The sequence below is a fragment of the Schistocerca nitens genome, unplaced genomic scaffold, assembly GCF_023898315.1.
Source record: "Schistocerca nitens isolate TAMUIC-IGC-003100 unplaced genomic scaffold, iqSchNite1.1 HiC_scaffold_519, whole genome shotgun sequence".
Classification (NCBI taxonomy): Eukaryota; Metazoa; Arthropoda; class Insecta; order Orthoptera; family Acrididae; genus Schistocerca; species Schistocerca nitens.
Window position 1 is genome coordinate 752234 of NW_026046052.1, and position 19386 is coordinate 771619.

At 58.9% G+C, this 19386-nt stretch overlaps 2 protein-coding genes across 2 annotated transcripts; both read right to left on the bottom strand.

Moving 5' to 3' along the window:
- Window positions 1-775: 775 nt before the first annotated feature.
- LOC126232530 (WAS/WASL-interacting protein family member 2-like) lies at window positions 776-1552 on the bottom strand. Its single transcript, XM_049942774.1, has one exon. It carries the CDS (start codon window positions 1550-1552, stop codon window positions 776-778), a length of 777 nt encoding a protein of 258 aa, XP_049798731.1.
- A 12490-nt stretch (window positions 1553-14042) lies between these two features.
- On the bottom strand, window positions 14043-14822 carry LOC126232531 (uncharacterized). The gene has a single exon (XM_049942775.1). It carries the CDS (start codon window positions 14820-14822, stop codon window positions 14043-14045), a length of 780 nt encoding a protein of 259 aa, XP_049798732.1.
- Between the last annotated feature and the right edge of the window lie 4564 nt (window positions 14823-19386).

Consider the following 19386-nt stretch of genomic DNA (forward strand, 5'->3'; position numbering starts at 1 on the left):
CCAAGGAGGCGACGCTGGCGGCGGGGCCCCCTCGGATGCGGCCGGCTGGGGGCTGTGTGCGCTGCCGCTGCCGCTGCCGCCGCCGCCGCCGCCGCCGCCGCCGCCGCCGCCGCCGCCGCCGCCGCCGCCGGTGCTGGTGCTGGTGCTGGTGCAGCAGCAACAACGACGAACAACGAGTAAGCAAGAAGAGGACGAAGCGGATGGCTGGTGGGTGAGTGCATTTATTTAGGCGGTCGACAAGGCAGTGCGTGATGTGGCGTTGTGACGGGGGTTTGCTCACGTGGCCTCGTTTGTGTTGATGCGCAGGAAGATGAGATGCGGGCAGACGCAGACGCGTACAGAGAGACGAGCCCGGTCTGCAGCAGGATGTGTGGCGCGGCGCGCCGAGTGCAGAGCAGCGCGCGCCGCCTGGGCCGGGCTGGGCCCGCCCGGCGGCGGGCCGCGCTGTTGTCGCGGACGTGAGCGCCCCCTGGCGGGTGGTCGGAGGCGGCGCGGTGGACGTGTGTCCGGTTGGCCAGTGCACATTGCGAGTGGCTGGCTGGCGGTCGGCGGCGAGACGGGAGAGGAGGTATGTGTCGCGGGCGCCTTTGCTGCGCTGCGTCGTTGCGTGCCTGGGCGTGCGCCTGTCGACTGTGTGTGACTGTGTTGGGCGTTGTGCCACGTACGTGTGTGCTCGGCCGAAGGCGTCGGAAGAAAAAGAGAGAGAGAGACGGGCGGGAAAGTGGGTCGGTGTGCGTGCGTCGCCCGTGATGCGATGATGTCGCGTCATGTCATGTCATGTCTTTGCGAAACGGCTGCCGAGAGGTGTGTGGTGGCGAGCGGGAATGTGCGTTTGGTGGTTGCCGGCCGGCCGGCAGTTGTTGGTGGTTCCTCCTGTGTGGTTGTTTGTGCTGCTTTGATGGCAACGTGGAAGGACGCCGGTTTTTCCGTGCCTTGCGTGTGGTTGTGTCGACGGTGACTGGTTGGGGGTGTGCGCCGATGCACGTGCCATGTTGTTATGTTTGGGTCGTGAGTGTGTTTTTGGCTGTGTTGTTGTGTACGGGAAGGGGGAGAGAGGAGGAGGCGGCGGCGGCGGCGGCGGCGGCGGGGGTGATAGTGCGTGCAGTAGTGCCGTTGCGACGGGCGTCGGGTGGAGCCGTGCGTAGTGGCGGAAAGGTGTAGGTTGCGGGAAGCGAGCCCGTCGCGTGTCGTCGTCGACGACGGGGTCGCGTGCGCTGTGAATCGAGAGTGGCGGGAAAGGGGCAGCGTGCCGCTGTGTCGTGGTCGTTAGCAGAGGCCTGTGTGCCTGTCCGTTTGTTTTCTGTCGGACGCTTGGTGCGAGGTGTTTGTTTTGTTTTGTTGCCGCCGCCGCGGTTGTTTTTGTTTGTCTGTGCTGTGTCGGTGGGTCGGCGAGCTGTTTTGCGGTGCGTGAATGTGTTGGTGCAAAAGTGGCGGCGGCGTCATGGCTGCGACCGCGACGAGCCGCGGGCGCGCCATTGATGATGTTGAACACAGAGCGGCTGTGTGCAATGGGAGGCCTTGTGTACGGGTAGCGGTGTTGTCGTACGTGCATCCGGCCCGGTGCGGAAAGCGCCGTTGCGGTTGCGGGTTGCCTCTGGTCGCGACGTGTGGTGCTCGGCTTTGTGGGTTTTTTTGGTGCCCCTTTGGCCGGTGGGTGGTGTTTGTTGTTTTGTGTGTGTGTGTGTGTGTGTGTGTGTGTGGTCGGTCTCTTTGGCGCTCGGTATATATCTGCCTCCTGCTCGGTCTTGTTGTCGACGTCGTCTGTAGTTTTTTGCGGCTTGCCGACGACCGACCGACCGAACTACTACCTACCTGTGACAGCTACGTGTGGCGCCCGAAGGTGAACGTAACGTGACCTCGGCGCCCTTAGCCTAACCTAAGATGTCCGGCCGTAAGGTAGGTGCGGCCACCTGACGCCTCACGTCCGAACGCTTAACCTAACTTTGACGCCTAACCTAACTTTAACCCTTAACCTAACCCACGTCCACCTAACGTAACCTAACCTAACCCAAGCGACGCCAACCCTAACCTAAGGTGTTGTACACTGCGAATGTCGAAGGCATGTTATAGTCTTAGGTGGAGAGCACTACACGCAACAAGCGGCTACACGGGTAGCAGGGGTTGTGTGGCGTGGGCTGGGCGGTTTTGTTAGGTTAGATGGCCTTGGGCAAGTACAGAAAGGGGGCAACAGCAGCCTCAACGGGTGCGGGGACCAAGCAGCAATCGGTATCGTTTGTTAATTGTCAACTGTCGAAGCTGCGTTGGTACAGTACCGGAACCGCAAGCGCTGACAGAGAAAGCACCGAAGCTCTGCAATCGTGATAAGGTACAGAAAGCTGGCTGACGCCAGGGATAAATTCTGCCGAAATTGTCACAAAGGTACAGACGGTGTTTTAGAAAGGCTCGATTGCATGCAACCGGTGGTGGTGTGTTCGTCGCTGTTTGAGTAGTAGTTTTGATCCTGTAGTGAAGTAGAGGTGGATGGTTCCTGTGAAATATTGTGGGTGGAGGTTACACCCAACAACCGAGCTAGGTTTAATAATAATTGGCTCCTTTGACCGACCTCCCGACGCAGCAGCATTAGTGGCAGAACAACGGAGAGACGGATTTTGGAAACACATTTCACATACATTTTCCTCAGCATGTTAGGGTCTTAGGTGGAGATTTCAATTTACCCGATATAGACTGGGACACTCAGATGATGTTCAGGACGGGTGGTAGGGGGACAGAGAGCATCGAGTGACATTATACTGAGTGCACTGTCCGAAAATCACCTCGAGCAAAATGAACAGAGAACCGACTCGTGGAGATAACATCGTGGACCTACGGATGACAAACAGACCCGAACGTGTTTCGACTCTGTATGTGCAGAACAGGGACGCAGTGATCATAAGGCCGTTGCAGGGAGGACGGTGTATCTATCTGTTTTGGCTAGCAAGAGTAATAGAAGGCAGATTTGCAGACGACCCGACAGATGAAAAGGCAAATGCCTGTTCCGACACTGACAATGTTGAGTGTTCATGGAGAAAGTGCAAGGCAATGGTAAAAATGCGTTTTTAGACAGGTACGTGCCGAGTGTCGAACTGTGAGGGATGGGAAAAAAAACCCACCGTGGTATACTACAACAACAACGTTAGGAAACTGTTGCGAAAGCAAAGAGAGCTTCACCCAAAGTTTAAACGCAGCCAAAACCTCCGAGACAAACAGAAGCTAAACGATGTCCAAAGTGTGAGCGTAAGGAGGGCTATGCGTGAAGCGTTCAGTGAATTCGAAAGTAGAACAAACCCTATGTACCGACGTTGACAGAAAATGCTAGGACGTTCCGGTCTTGCGTTGAATCAGTAAGTGGCTCGAAACAGCATATCCAGACACTCCGGCATGGTGATGGCATTGAAACAGAGGATGACACGCGTAAAGCTGTGAAATACCTAAACACCTGTTTCCAAAGCTGTTTCACAGAGGACGGACCGCACTGCAGTTCCGTCTCTAAATGCTCGCACGAACGAGAAACCGGCTGACATCGAAATAAGTGTCCAAGGAGGAATGGGAAAGTCCGCCGGACCCGACGGGATTACCAATTCGCGATTCCTACACAGGGTACGCGAAACAACCTGCCCCCCTTCTAACAGCCGTGTACCGCAAGTCTCTGGAGAGGAAGGGAGGGTTCCAAATGATTGGAAAAGAGCACAGGTAGTCCCAGTCGTCGAGCAGATGCGCAAAAACCATAGACCCATATCTCTGACGTCGATGTGTTGTAGAACATGTTGTTTGCTCGAGTATCATGTCGTTTGTGGAAACTCCAGAGTCTACTATGTAGGAATCCATGTTGGATTCCGGAAACAGCGATCGTGTGTGAGACCCCCAGCTCGCTTTATTTGCGCATGAGACCCAGAAAATATGAGATACAGGCTCCCAGGTGGATGCCATTGTCGTTGACGTCCGGAAGGCGTTCGATACAGCTCCGCACCGTCGCCTGATAAACGACGTAAGAGTCTACAGAATATCAGACCAACTGTGTGGCTGGATTGACGAGATGTTAGCAGACGGAACACAGCATGTTGTTATCAATGGAGAGACAGACGTCTACAGACGTTAAAGTAACCCCTGGCGTGCCACGGGGGAGTGTTATGGGACCATTGCTTTTCACAATTCATATCATATAAATGAGCTAGTAGATAGTGCCGGACGTTCCATGCGTCGTTTCGCGGATGATGTGCTGTATGTAGTATACAGAGAGGTTGCAGGACGATCGGCAGCGGATAGGCACCCGGTGCAGGGAGTGGCAACTGTCCCCTTAACATAGACAAATGTGATGTATTGCGAATATACAGAAAGAAGGATCGTTTATTGTATGATTGATTATATGATAGCGGGACAAACACTGGTAGCTGTGACGTCTGTAAAATATGTATCTGGGAGTATGCGTGCGGAATGATTTGGAAGTGGAATGATGATCAGATAAAAGTAATTGTTGGTAAGGCGGGTACCAGGTTGAGATGCACTGGGAGAATGCTTAGCAAAAATGTAGTCCATCAACAAAGGAGGTGGCTTACAAAAACACGCGTTCGACCGACCCATACGTGAGTGTTGCCCACCAGTGTGGGATGCGTAGCAGGTCGGGTTGACGGAGGAGATAGAGAAAGGTCCAACGTTTCGTCACAGGGTTATGTGGTAACCGTGATAGTTAAGTGGCAGACTCTGCAAGGGAGGCGCTCTCTGCATCGCGGTGTAGCTTGCTCGCCAGGTTTTCGAGAGGGTGCGTTTCCGGATGAGGTATCGAATATATTGCTTCCCCGTACGTATATACCTCCCGAGGAGATCCCGAATGTAGTAAAAGTAGAGAGATTCGAGCGCGCACGGAGGCTTTCAGACAGTCGTTGTTCCCGCGAACCATACGCGACTGGAACGGCAAAGGGAGGCAATGACGACAGTGGCACGTAACGTAAAAAGTGCCCTCCGCCACACACCGTTGGGTGGCTTGCGGCGTATAAATGTAGGAGGTCGGCTGTCGTGTGTGCTTGGAGGCAGATTCGGTGTGTCTGTAGTTGCGGACGGCGGTCAGCCCCCCTCGCGTAAGCGGCGAGGGGCGGCGGCGCTCGGTTGGCCGGTGCCGATGTTGCGCAGGCGGCGCCCGTTTTGTTTGCGGCGGGCAATTTTGTGAGAAAGGGGCGCGAATGTTGGCGGGCGAGGTGGCCCGACGGCTGCGGGCCGATCGGGAAACGGTGGGAGGGCGATGGGGCGGCGGAGGTGCGTTTGCACGGCCGGCATCGCCGCACGCCTCCGCTTGTGTGGCTGTGGCGGCGGCCGCGCTGGCCGGGCTGGCGCGGCGACGGTGTGGCACTTTTGCCGAAGGTTTGGCCATTGTGGCGGGTCGTCGGCTGGGGCTGTGGGGGCGGCATGTGGGCGGGGGCGGCGATTCTCGGCGGGCCGAGCCAGGCTGTAGCGCGCGGTAGCTGCAGTTTGGCCGTGGTTTGCGGCGCTGCCGTGGCGACTGGTTGGCGACTGTGGTGTGGCCGTGTGTAGCCCCATCCTCGGTGGTTTGAACGGCGCGGGTGGTTGCGGCGCAGGTTTGGGGCTGGTCCGCACAGGCTGTCGGACGTTGGGCGGTAGCAAGCGCGGGAGGCGCGGCGCGGCGGCGCGCAGAGTGGCGGCCGCTCTCTCGGCCGTCCGCGCCCGCCCGCGACACTGGCTGGGCCTGGCGGCGCGGCGGCTATTCTCTGCCGCCGTGCTTGCCGCCTGCCGCTCTCGCTCTCGCTCTCGTGTGTGTACGCGCGTCGTCGAAATAATGGCAGATCAGGCGGCTACGAACGAGACTGCTGCGGCACCCGCCGCCACCGGCACGACGAAGAAGGCCAAGTCTGCGGCGTCTGCGAAGAAGCCGCGCGCCAAGCCTGCGCACCCGCGCACCTCTGAGATGGTGACGGCCGCCATCAAGAGTCTGAAGGAGCGCGGCGGCTCGTCGCTGCAGGCGATCAAGAAGTACATTGCCGCGCACTACAAGCTGGACGCGGAGAAGCTGGCGCCCTTTATCAAGAAGTACCTCAAGTCGGCCGTCGTGGCTGGCGAGCTGGTGCAGACGAAGGGGAAGGGCGCGTCCGGCTCTTTCAAGCTTGCCGGCGCCGGCGGCGGGGCGGCCGAGGGCGGCAAGGCCCGTGCCGGCGGTGCGAAGAAGAAGCGCGCCGCTCCGGCCAGCAAGGAGAAGAAGGGCGCCCGTGCGGCCGGCGCAAAGAAGGCTGGTGGCGTGAAGGCGGCGACCGGTCGGAAGGCGGGCGCCGCCAAGAAGGCGTCTGCGGCGTCGGCGGCTCCCGCGGGTGCGAAGAAGGCGGCTGCGGCCAAGCCGGCCAAGGCCAAGTCGCCGTCGAAGGCGAAGAAGGCCGCGAAGGTTCCGACGAAGAAGCCGAAGGCGCCGCGCCCGAAGAAGGCGACGACGCCGTCTAAGGCGAAGGCTTCGCCCAAGAAGAAGAAGTGAAGTTAAAGTAAAGAAAGGAAAGGGGAAGGAAGGGAAGGGCTGGCGCTTGACCCCGTCGTCCCCCACCCCCCTCCCCCGCGTCGTCTAGTGGCGCGCGATGGCACGGCTGCGCGCGGCCCAAAACGGCCCTTCTCAGGGCCATCAGAGGACGTCGGGAAGGCGTTGATTGTCGTGCTTGGCGCGTTGTGTTGTCTTGTTTGGGTGGCCGTGCGTGCATGCGCCGGGGTGTGTGTGTGTGTGTGTGTGTGTGTGTGTGGTTGGTTGGTGTTTGTGTGGCGTTTCTGTATGACCCTTGTGGGTACTGTGTGCGTGCCGTGGTGGTTGGATTGTGGGGCCGGTGGCGGTAGGCGGCGGCGCGCGGTAGCGGAGCGGTTGTGGCCGTTTTGTTTTGTGTTTTGTATTTTGTGCGGCGGCCGACGGTTGGTTTCTCATGTTTCTGGAGACTCTGTTTGTTTGCTTGCTTTGCGGATGGCGCGTCTTGTTTGTTATGTGTGTGTCCTCTCTGTGTGAAAGGGGGACGGGGACGTTGAGACGTGGAAGTGGCCGGCGGGAATTGGGAAGGCGCGGTGGCGCCTCGGAGACGGCGGCGGCCAGCCACCCGTGGTGACGTCGTCCGGCTGTTTGTTTGTGTGTATTTGAAGGGGTGGGGTGGGATGACGTCGATTGTGATTGTTGGCGAGAGCGGCTGTGTACGGGAGGGAGGGTGGGGAATTGTGGTGGTTGTTTTAACGGGGCTAGAGAGAGAGGCTGGGCGGCAAGACCGACAAAAGTTTTGCTCGCGACGGAGAGATGTTAGTGGCCCTGAAAAGGGCCGTTTTTTTTGTGTTGCGCGCGTGCGGTGCCGTGCCGCGGCTAAGCGGTTTAGGCGCGCTCGCCGCGGATGCGGCGCGCGAGCTGGATGTCCTTGGGCATGATGGTGACGCGCTTGGCGTGGATTGCGCACAGGTTGGTGTCTTCGAAGAGGCCGACGAGGTAGGCCTCGCTGGCCTCCTGCAGGGCCATGACTGCGGAGCTCTGGAAGCGCAGGTCGGTCTTGAAGTCCTGGGCGATCTCGCGCACTAGGCGCTGGAACGGCAGCTTGCGGATGAGCAGCTCTGTGCTCTTCTGGTAGCGCCTGATTTCTCGCAGGGCGACGGTGCCCGGCCTGTAGCGGTGGGGCTTCTTGACGCCGCCGGTGGCGGGCGCGCTCTTCCTCGCCGCCTTGGTGGCGAGCTGTTTGCGCGGCGCCTTTCCGCCGGTGGACTTGCGGGCCGTTTGCTTTGTGCGGGCCATAGCGGTTAGCGGTGCGTGCGGTAGCGAAGCGTCCGGTGCTGCCTTGACAACGGGCCCGCGCTCGACTAGAACCATCTTCTTCAGGGTGTGCGGTCTTCACCCTGGTTGGTAGAGTCCCTGCAGGATGTCCCTGCACTGCCTCCATTCATCTCTTTGACGATATGTTGGTAATTCTTCTCTTCTTTTTCGTGTCTTCTCGTTTCGAACACAACACGGGCCCGCGCGGGCCCGTGCTGCGCTTATATGCCCTCGGTGCGCGTGGTGGGGGGAGGGCGGGCCAGAGTCTATATAGGGGGGGCGGCGCGCGCTCACGGCGCACCGTAGCCGACTCGCTAGCGCCGGGTGAGGAGCTGCCGCTTGTGCTTTTTTTTGTTGCTTGAGGAGGAGGAAGAATGACAGGCCGCGGCAAGGGAGGAAAGGGGCTGGGCAAGGGTGGCGCCAAGCGGCACCGCAAGGTGTTGCGCGACAACATCCAGGGCATCACGAAGCCCGCCATCCGCCGCCTGGCTCGCAGGGGCGGCGTGAAGCGCATCTCTGGTCTGATCTACGAGGAGACCCGCGGAGTGCTGAAGGTGTTCCTGGAGAACGTGATCCGCGACGCGGTGACGTACACTGAGCACGCCAAGCGCAAGACTGTGACGGCCATGGACGTGGTGTACGCCCTGAAGAGGCAGGGGCGCACCCTGTACGGTTTCGGCGGTTAGGCAGGCAGCCGGTGTGCTGTGCTGTGGCCTTCCCGCGGCCGTGCCGTTGCCCGTGCTTGGTGGGAGAGACGAAAAACGGCCCTTTTCAGGGCCACCACACTGTTCGGAAATTGAAAAGTGCGAAAGGGTCTGTGTTGCCTGCCTGCCTCTGTGTGTGTGTGTTTGTTGTTGTTGTTGTTGTTGTTGTGCGCCTCTGTTGCTTTGCGTGCGTGCGTTCCGTTTGGAGTTTCGACGTGACGTGTGTGATGATGGATGCGGGAGGGCGCGGCTGAGTCCGGTGTGTGCGTGGTTTGTTTGTGGCGCGGGCCGGATCATCGATCGGATCAGCTGTTTGGTTTGGTTTGGTTTGTCCTGTGCCTGTGTGTTTGGAGAGCGCGCGCGGCGGCCCGCGTGTCGTCCGTCGTCGGGCCGTTACGCGCTCTTTTAATTATGAACATATTAACAATGATCACATCACATTATTGGTGTATTGATGTCGTTGTCGTTGTTTGGAACGCGACTGTGCGTGCGTGGAGGGGTGCAGAAAAAATGTGTGTGTGTTCGGCCACACGGGCTGTGGACAAGATGGCGGACGTGCGCCGGCGCTGTGGACGTTGTTGTAAAGTGCGGCGAGGACGACGGAAACTTTGCTTTGGACGTAGGTTTGTGTGGTGGCCCTGAAAAGGGCCGATTGTTGTGAGGCGAGCCGGCAAGGCAAAGGCGCGTTTGCGTTTGCGTGCAGGGAGCACGCAAGCGCAGCGCCGCGGTCCCTGTTTAGGCCTTCTTCTCGGTCTTCTTTGGCAGCAGGACGGCCTGGATGTTGGGCAGGACACCACCCTGTGCGATGGTGACGCCCGACAAGAGCTTGTTGAGCTCCTCGTCGTTGCGGATGGCGAGCTGCAGGTGGCGCGGGATGATGCGCGTCTTCTTGTTGTCGCGGGCCGCGTTTCCGGCCAGCTCGAGCACCTCAGCCGCGAGGTACTCCATGACGGCGGCGAGGTAGACGGGCGCCCCGGCGCCGACGCGCTCGGCGTAGTTTCCCTTGCGCAGGAGGCGGTGGATTCTGCCGACCGGGAACTGGAGCCCAGCCCTGCTTGAGCGGGACTTTGACTTGCCCTTGACTTTGCCTCCCTTTCCGCGTCCGGACATGGCGTTTGGCTAGTGGCGTAAGCGCTAAACACGTAACCGTAACGGTGCGAGCCGCAGCGAGTCGAGCAGCGGAGTGCGTGCGTGTGCCGGCGGCGGCGGGGTGGGGGTCCCTTTATGGGCTCGGGTGCGGCGGCCGGTTGCGCGCGCGCCCCATTGGTCGGCGGCCGCAACAGGGCGAGCTGGTAAAGGTGCGGTGTTGCGGTAGCGGCGGGTGCCACTGTGTGGGGAGACGCTGACTAGAGCGGAGCGCTTGCTGCCTGTTGTTGTACGTTCGAGATGCCGCCCAAGACTAGCGGGAAGGCCGCCAAGAAGGCCGGCAAGGCGCAGAAGAACATTTCGAAGGGCGACAAGAAGAAGAAGCGCAAGAGGAAGGAGAGCTATGCCATCTACATCTACAAGGTGCTGAAGCAGGTGCACCCCGACACGGGCATCTCGTCGAAGGCGATGAGCATCATGAACAGCTTCGTGAACGACATTTTCGAGCGCATTGCGGCCGAGGCGTCTCGCCTGGCGCACTACAACAAGCGCTCGACCATCACGTCCCGCGAGATCCAGACGGCTGTGCGGCTCTTGCTGCCTGGCGAGCTGGCCAAGCACGCCGTGAGCGAGGGCACGAAGGCGGTGACCAAGTACACGAGCTCCAAGTAAGGAGGAGGTTGTTACTTCGGCTCTTGGAAGGAAGGAAGGAAGGAAGGAAGGAAGGAAGGAAGGAAGGAAGCTCCCTCCGTTGCGAGAGCGGCAAAACGGCCCTTTTCAGGGCCACCAAATTGCCTTTGCGGGAAGAGCGGAATTGTTTGTGTGTGTGTGAGTGAGTGAGTGAGTGAGAGGGGCGGCATAGCTACCCGGTTTGGTTGGTTGCGAGGCAGCTGGTGGTGCTGCTGTGCCGTGGTGGTGTGGTCTCGAATGTGGTTGTGGTTGTGGTTACTGGGGTACGGCCGCGAGGGTTTGGTTGCCGCCGGTGTGACGTGGAATGCGTGCACGAGTCTTGGCGTGGTTGTTTGTCGACACACAGATAGATCGATAGGAGGTGTTGGTGCTGTCTGTGGCGCTGATTCATGTCTTTGTCTCCGTCTGCCCGGTTAGTCACGTGACTGCAATTGAAAGTCCTCGCGATTGATTGATTGTTGGATGTCACCGTTACGGCCGTCTGTTGTCACATCATACATGATGGCGAGGGTGAAATGTTGTGTTGCCGTCGACTATTCCCTTTGCTGTACGGCGCGTTGGTGTGTGTGTGTTGGTGACGTTTTAAATGGACGTGTCGTACTATCATCCATTACGAAGTCGCCAAGAAATGTACGGGCGGGTGGGGTAGGCGACACGCACGGTGGTGTACCTATTTGGCCCTTGATTTGATGATAGCCGTTTCTGCAGTTTGACTGATGATTGATTGGACTGTTGTGCGCACGCACGTCATTCACGGTGCACGTGTGTTCGGTTGAGTACAGTAAGCGTGAGGCTAGACGACGACGGTCGTTGTTTGTTGTTATGGGCGTACACGCGTTTCGTTGGTCTGTGTCCCCCGGTGTGAAATGGCAGGTGTGTCGGTGATGTGATCCGATCCGGCGGCTCTGAGTAACTGTCAATATCGGCGCGGTACACCGGCGTCATGGCAACGTGTCGGTGTTCACACCAGTCGCACTGTGGCACCGTCGGCGCCGCGAACGGTGACGAAAGGCTGACCTTTGATCGGTCGAGTGTCGTGTCTGGGCAGAACGTGTGGAATGAGCAAAACTGTTGGGGACGGAAACAATGGTGGAGGAGGGGAACGGAAAGTAATAAAACAAACAAAATGGAGAAGCAATCACCGGAAAACGAAGCAGGGAAAAACGGAGAGGCGCTGTCTATAGCAACGGAACGTTCCCGTGCATTGCAGCCGCACTGAAAGGCGTTTACGGCGCGGCTGCAGGTGTCGGCCGTGGTGACGGCTGAATTGCATTGCCTTCCCGGATGAAACGTTCGCCGACATGGCTCGGAGGAGGAATCTATGAGAATGCGTTGCCCTTGCCTGCCGTTTCGTGTGCCCTCCTGTTGTGTACGCTGTTGTTGTCCGGTGTAGCGAAGGGTGTGTATGTAGGGGTGTGTGTGTGTTTAGTGGGGAATTGGAAGGTCGATAGCTGCCGTCACGGTCAAGATAACGCAGTCAAAGGTGTCGCGAAAAAGTGTGTTAGCCGTGGTTGGTTGGTTCGTGTGTTTTAAAGAGAATGGACGAGAGAGAGAAAGTAGGTGGAGAGTGCGTTGCGTGTTGCCTAACTGCGTCCGCGAATATGGCAGTAGTTGGTGGTGGGCGTGCCCTTGCATGTGGCCCGGAAGGCGTGTCCGTTTCGCGGTAGTGGCACCGCTGCTGGCATATTCGGGAGATGGGAGGGGCGCGAAAGGAGAAAGGAGACGCGGAGGCTTTTAAAGACGGGGAGGGCGCGTGTGGGTGGCTCGCGCTGCGCTCGGCGGTTGTGTTTGTGCAACAAATGTGTTGCCGGGAGGGGACCGTTGTTGTGGTGCGGTTGTAGCCTCAGACGCGGCCGGCAGTGAACGTGAGACGACGGATGCGGGCCGGGGCGGCGCATGTCGCCGGTGCCATGCCTTTTAAGAGCCGCGTGGTCGGGGGTGTGCGCACCGTGTGTCGTGTTGCGAGACAGCATCATTTGTGCTGCGTGGCGTGGCGTGGCGTGGGGGCGAGGAGAGCGAGCCGCGCGGTGTGCTTGTGCGCCGGAGAATGGCACACTGCGCCTGCCCGTTGAGGAGGCCGATGGCCGTGGTGTGGTGGAAATGGAGCGCGTCGGACGTGCACCAATGAGAAAGAGAAACAAAGCGGCGACAACGAACGAAAGGGGGAGGGAGGCCATTGTGTCACATGCGGCGGTGGGAGGAAAAAAAAAAAAACAAACAAACAAACAAACAAGAAACGAAGACGTAAGAAAGAGGAGAAACAACAAAGAGAATGAGTCGTGCGTTCGCGAGGGGGGGTGCGCGTGTAACTCCGGTACGCGCAGTGCCGGAGCCCAACGGCTGTGTCGTCGACGCCAGTGCTTGTCGGCCGAATGGGTGCGGGAATAGAGGCAGCGTCGGCACGGAGAAGCAAGCAAGAAGGAAGGACGCACGCGCGCTGCGGCGTTTGGCGCGGTTTGCGGCTGGCGCCTTTGGTGGCAACGGCCGGGACAAGCAGCGGTGTATGGTGGTGTGCGGGGCGGACAGGGGCGGCGGCGGTGGTGGACTGGGAGGAGGCGAGGCGGCGCCGACGGTGGCGTGTGGTACGGCGAAAACGGGACGGACGGACGGCGGATGTTGGAGAGGCGCCGCGCACGCAGACACATGGAAGGAAGGAAGGAACGAACGCAAGGGAACAAATGGAGGGGGCGAATGTGGAGATGCGGGCAGGCGGTGGTGTTTGTGGGCATGTGGTGGGGAGAAGGGCGGGGGCGGGAGGACAGAGGCGAGGCGACTGCGTGCTTGCTCGCTCGCTCGCGTGTCTTTTGTTTTTGTGTTTGTTTTTCCATCGTTTGGTCGCCTTGGAGCCTGTCGGTCCCGTCCGTGTGTGGCCACGCTTCGGGTGCGTGTATGTTTGTACGTTTCGTTTGTTCGTCTTCTGCAGCAGAGGCGGTGCGCGGCAGTGGGAACGCCTGCCTGGCGGCTGGGACGGCCAGCAAATGCGGTTGGATGGGCGGCCACAGCACCGCACCTGTGCCCAAGGAGGCGACGCTGGCGGCGGGGCCCCCTCGGATGCGGCCGGCTGGGGGCTGTGTGCGCTGCCGCTGCCGCTGCCGCCGCCGCCGCCGCCGCCGCCGCCGCCGCCGCCGCCGCCGCCGCCGCCGCCGCCGCCGCCGCCGGTGCTGGTGCTGGTGCTGGTGCAGCAGCAACAACGACGAACAACGAGTAAGCAAGAAGAGGACGAAGCGGATGGCTGGTGGGTGAGTGCATTTATTTAGGCGGTCGACAAGGCAGTGCGTGATGTGGCGTTGTGACGGGGGTTTGCTCACGTGGCCTCGTTTGTGTTGATGCGCAGGAAGATGAGATGCGGGCAGACGCAGACGCGTACAGAGAGACGAGCCCGGTCTGCAGCAGGATGTGTGGCGCGGCGCGCCGAGTGCAGAGCAGCGCGCGCCGCCTGGGCCGGGCTGGGCCCGCCCGGCGGCGGGCCGCGCTGTTGTCGCGGACGTGAGCGCCCCCTGGCGGGTGGTCGGAGGCGGCGCGGTGGACGTGTGTCCGGTTGGCCAGTGCACATTGCGAGTGGCTGGCTGGCGGTCGGCGGCGAGACGGGAGAGGAGGTATGTGTCGCGGGCGCCTTTGCTGCGCTGCGTCGTTGCGTGCCTGGGCGTGCGCCTGTCGACTGTGTGTGACTGTGTTGGGCGTTGTGCCACGTACGTGTGTGCTCGGCCGAAGGCGTCGGAAGAAAAAGAGAGAGAGAGACGGGCGGGAAAGTGGGTCGGTGTGCGTGCGTCGCCCGTGATGCGATGATGTCGCGTCATGTCATGTCATGTCTTTGCGAAACGGCTGCCGAGAGGTGTGTGGTGGCGAGCGGGAATGTGCGTTTGGTGGTTGCCGGCCGGCCGGCAGTTGTTGGTGGTTCCTCCTGTGTGGTTGTTTGTGCTGCTTTGATGGCAACGTGGAAGGACGCCGGTTTTTCCGTGCCTTGCGTGTGGTTGTGTCGACGGTGACTGGTTGGGGGTGTGCGCCGATGCACGTGCCATGTTGTTATGTTTGGGTCGTGAGTGTGTTTTTGGCTGTGTTGTTGTGTACGGGAAGGGGGAGAGAGGAGGAGGCGGCGGCGGCGGCGGCGGCGGCGGGGGTGATAGTGCGTGCAGTAGTGCCGTTGCGACGGGCGTCGGGTGGAGCCGTGCGTAGTGGCGGAAAGGTGTAGGTTGCGGGAAGCGAGCCCGTCGCGTGTCGTCGTCGACGACGGGGTCGCGTGCGCTGTGAATCGAGAGTGGCGGGAAAGGGGCAGCGTGCCGCTGTGTCGTGGTCGTTAGCAGAGGCCTGTGTGCCTGTCCGTTTGTTTTCTGTCGGACGCTTGGTGCGAGGTGTTTGTTTTGTTTTGTTGCCGCCGCCGCGGTTGTTTTTGTTTGTCGGCTGTGCTGTGTCGGTGGGTCGGCGAGCTGTTTTGCGGTGCGTGAATGTGTTGGTGCAAAAGTGGCGGCGGCGTCATGGCTGCGACCGCGACGAGCCGCGGGCGCGCCATTGATGATGTTGAACACAGAGCGGCTGTGTGCAATGGGAGGCCTTGTGTACGGGTAGCGGTGTTGTCGTACGTGCATCCGGCCCGGTGCGGAAAGCGCCGTTGCGGTTGCGGGTTGCCTCTGGTCGCGACGTGTGGTGCTCGGCTTTGTGGGTTTTTTTGGTGCCCCTTTGGCCGGTGGGTGGTGTTTGTTGTTTTGTGTGTGTGTGTGTGTGTGTGTGTGTGTGGTCGGTCTCTTTGGCGCTCGGTATATATCTGCCTCCTGCTCGGTCTTGTTGTCGACGTCGTCTGTAGTTTTTTGCGGCTTGCCGACGACCGACCGACCGAACTACTACCTACCTGTGACAGCTACGTGTGGCGCCCGAAGGTGAACGTAACGTGACCTCGGCGCCCTTAGCCTAACCTAAGATGTCCGGCCGTAAGGTAGGTGCGGCCACCTGACGCCTCACGTCCGAACGCTTAACCTAACTTTGACGCCTAACCTAACTTTAACCCTTAACCTAACCCACGTCCACCTAACGTAACCTAACCTAACCCAAGCGACGCCAACCCTAACCTAAGGTGTTGTACACTGCGAATGTCGAAGGCATGTTATAGTCTTAGGTGGAGAGCACTACACGCAACAAGCGGCTACACGGGTAGCAGGGGTTGTGTGGCGTGGGCTGGGCGGTTTTGTTAGGTTAGATGGCCTTGGGCAAGTACAGAAAGGGGGCAACAGCAGCCTCAACGGGTGCGGGGACCAAGCAGCAATCGGTATCGTTTGTTAATTGTCAACTGTCGAAGCTGCGTTGGTACAGTACCGGAACCGCAAGCGCTGACAGAGAAAGCACCGAAGCTCTGCAATCGTGATAAGGTACAGAAAGCTGGCTGACGCCAGGGATAAATTCTGCCGAAATTGTCACAAAGGTACAGACGGTGTTTTAGAAAGGCTCGATTGCATGCAACCGGTGGTGGTGTGTTCGTCGCTGTTTGAGTAGTAGTTTTGATCCTGTAGTGAAGTAGAGGTGGATGGTTCCTGTGAAATATTGTGGGTGGAGGTTACACCCAACAACCGAGCTAGGTTTAATAATAATTGGCTCCTTTGACCGACCTCCCGACGCAGCAGCATTAGTGGCAGAACAACGGAGAGACGGATTTTGGAAACACATTTCACATACATTTTCCTCAGCATGTTAGGGTCTTAGGTGGAGATTTCAATTTACCCGATATAGACTGGGACACTCAGATGATGTTCAGGACGGGTGGTAGGGGGACAGAGAGCATCGAGTGACATTATACTGAGTGCACTGTCCGAAAATCACCTCGAGCAAAATGAACAGAGAACCGACTCGTGGAGATAACATCGTGGACCTACGGATGACAAACAGACCCGAACGTGTTTCGACTCTGTATGTGCAGAACAGGGACGCAGTGATCATAAGGCCGTTGCAGGGAGGACGGTGTATCTATCTGTTTTGGCTAGCAAGAGTAATAGAAGGCAGATTTGCAGACGACCCGACAGATGAAAAGGCAAATGCCTGTTCCGACACTGACAATGTTGAGTGTTCATGGAGAAAGTGCAAGGCAATGGTAAAAATGCGTTTTTAGACAGGTACGTGCCGAGTGTCGAACTGTGAGGGATGGGAAAAAAAACCCACCGTGGTATACTACAACAACAACGTTAGGAAACTGTTGCGAAAGCAAAGAGAGCTTCACCCAAAGTTTAAACGCAGCCAAAACCTCCGAGACAAACAGAAGCTAAACGATGTCCAAAGTGTGAGCGTAAGGAGGGCTATGCGTGAAGCGTTCAGTGAATTCGAAAGTAGAACAAACCCTATGTACCGACGTTGACAGAAAATGCTAGGACGTTCCGGTCTTGCGTTGAATCAGTAAGTGGCTCGAAACAGCATATCCAGACACTCCGGCATGGTGATGGCATTGAAACAGAGGATGACACGCGTAAAGCTGTGAAATACCTAAACACCTGTTTCCAAAGCTGTTTCACAGAGGACGGACCGCACTGCAGTTCCGTCTCTAAATGCTCGCACGAACGAGAAACCGGCTGACATCGAAATAAGTGTCCAAGGAGGAATGGGAAAGTCCGCCGGACCCGACGGGATTACCAATTCGCGATTCCTACACAGGGTACGCGAAACAACCTGCCCCCCTTCTAACAGCCGTGTACCGCAAGTCTCTGGAGAGGAAGGGAGGGTTCCAAATGATTGGAAAAGAGCACAGGTAGTCCCAGTCGTCGAGCAGATGCGCAAAAACCATAGACCCATATCTCTGACGTCGATGTGTTGTAGAACATGTTGTTTGCTCGAGTATCATGTCGTTTGTGGAAACTCCAGAGTCTACTATGTAGGAATCCATGTTGGATTCCGGAAACAGCGATCGTGTGTGAGACCCCCAGCTCGCTTTATTTGCGCATGAGACCCAGAAAATATGAGATACAGGCTCCCAGGTGGATGCCATTGTCGTTGACGTCCGGAAGGCGTTCGATACAGCTCCGCACCGTCGCCTGATAAACGACGTAAGAGTCTACAGAATATCAGACCAACTGTGTGGCTGGATTGACGAGATGTTAGCAGACGGAACACAGCATGTTGTTATCAATGGAGAGACAGACGTCTACAGACGTTAAAGTAACCCCTGGCGTGCCACGGGGGAGTGTTATGGGACCATTGCTTTTCACAATTCATATCATATAAATGAGCTAGTAGATAGTGCCGGACGTTCCATGCGTCGTTTCGCGGATGATGTGCTGTATGTAGTATACAGAGAGGTTGCAGGACGATCGGCAGCGGATAGGCACCCGGTGCAGGGAGTGGCAACTGTCCCCTTAACATAGACAAATGTGATGTATTGCGAATATACAGAAAGAAGGATCGTTTATTGTATGATTGATTATATGATAGCGGGACAAACACTGGTAGCTGTGACGTCTGTAAAATATGTATCTGGGAGTATGCGTGCGGAATGATTTGGAAGTGGAATGATGATCAGATAAAAGTAATTGTTGGTAAGGCGGGTACCAGGTTGAGATGCACTGGGAGAATGCTTAGCAAAAATGTAGTCCATCAACAAAGGAGGTGGCTTACAAAAACACGCGTTCGACCGACCCATACGTGAGTGTTGCCCACCAGTGTGGGATGCGTAGCAGGTCGGGTTGACGGAGGAGATAGAGAAAGGTCCAACGTTTCGTCACAGGGTTATGTGGTAACCGTGATAGTTAAGTGGCAGACTCTGCAAGGGAGGCGCTCTCTGCATCGCGGTGTAGCTTGCTCGCCAGGTTTTCGAGAGGGTGCGTTTCCGGATGAGGTATCGAATATATTGCTTCCCCGTACGTATATACCTCCCGAGGAGATCCCGAATGTAGTAAAAGTAGAGAGATTCGAGCGCGCACGGAGGCTTTCAGACAGTCGTTGTTCCCGCGAACCATACGCGACTGGAACGGCAAAGGGAGGCAATGACGACAGTGGCACGTAACGTAAAAAGTGCCCTCCGCCACACACCGTTGGGTGGCTTGCGGCGTATAAATGTAGGAGGTCGGCTGTCGTGTGTGCTTGGAGGCAGATTCGGTGTGTCTGTAGTTGCGGACGGCGGTCAGCCCCCCTCGCGTAAGCGGCGAGGGGCGGCGGCGCTCGGTTGGCCGGTGCCGATGTTGCGCAGGCGGCGCCCGTTTTGTTTGCGGCGGGCAATTTTGTGAGAAAGGGGCGCGAATGTTGGCGGGCGAGGTGGCCCGACGGCTGCGGGCCGATCGGGAAACGGTGGGAGGGCGATGGGGCGGCGGAGGTGCGTTTGCACGGCCGGCATCGCCGCACGCCTCCGCTTGTGTGGCTGTGGCGGCGGCCGCGCTGGCCGGGCTGGCGCGGCGACGGTGTGGCACTTTTGCCGAAGGTTTGGCCATTGTGGCGGGTCGTCGGCTGGGGCTGTGGGGGCGGCATGTGGGCGGGGGCGGCGATTCTCGGCGGGCCGAGCCAGGCTGTAGCGCGCGGTAGCTGCAGTTTGGCCGTGGTTTGCGGCGCTGCCGTGGCGACTGGTTGGCGACTGTGGTGTGGCCGTGTGTAGCCCCATCCTCGGTGGTTTGAACGGCGCGGGTGGTTGCGGCGCAGGTTTGGGGCTGGTCCGCACAGGCTGTCGGACGTTGGGCGGTAGCAAGCGCGGGAGGCGCGGCGCGGCGGCGCGCAGAGTGGCGGCCGCTCTCTCGGCCGTCCGCGCCCGCCCGCGACACTGGCTGGGCCTGGCGGCGCGGCGGCTATTCTCTGCCGCCGTGCTTGCCGCCTGCCGCTCTCGCTCTCGCTCTCGTGTGTGTACGCGCGTCGTCGAAATAATGGCAGATCAGGCGGCTACGAACGAGACTGCTGCGGCACCCGCCGCCACCGGCACGACGAAGAAGGCCAAGTCTGCGGCGTCTGCGAAGAAGCCGCGCGCCAAGCCTGCGCACCCGCGCACCTCTGAGATGGTGACGGCCGCCATCAAGAGTCTGAAGGAGCGCGGCGGCTCGTCGCTGCAGGCGATCAAGAAGTACATTGCCGCGCACTACAAGCTGGACGCGGAGAAGCTGGCGCCCTTTATCAAGAAGTACCTCAAGTCGGCCGTCGTGGCTGGCGAGCTGGTGCAGACGAAGGGGAAGGGCGCGTCCGGCTCTTTCAAGCTTGCCG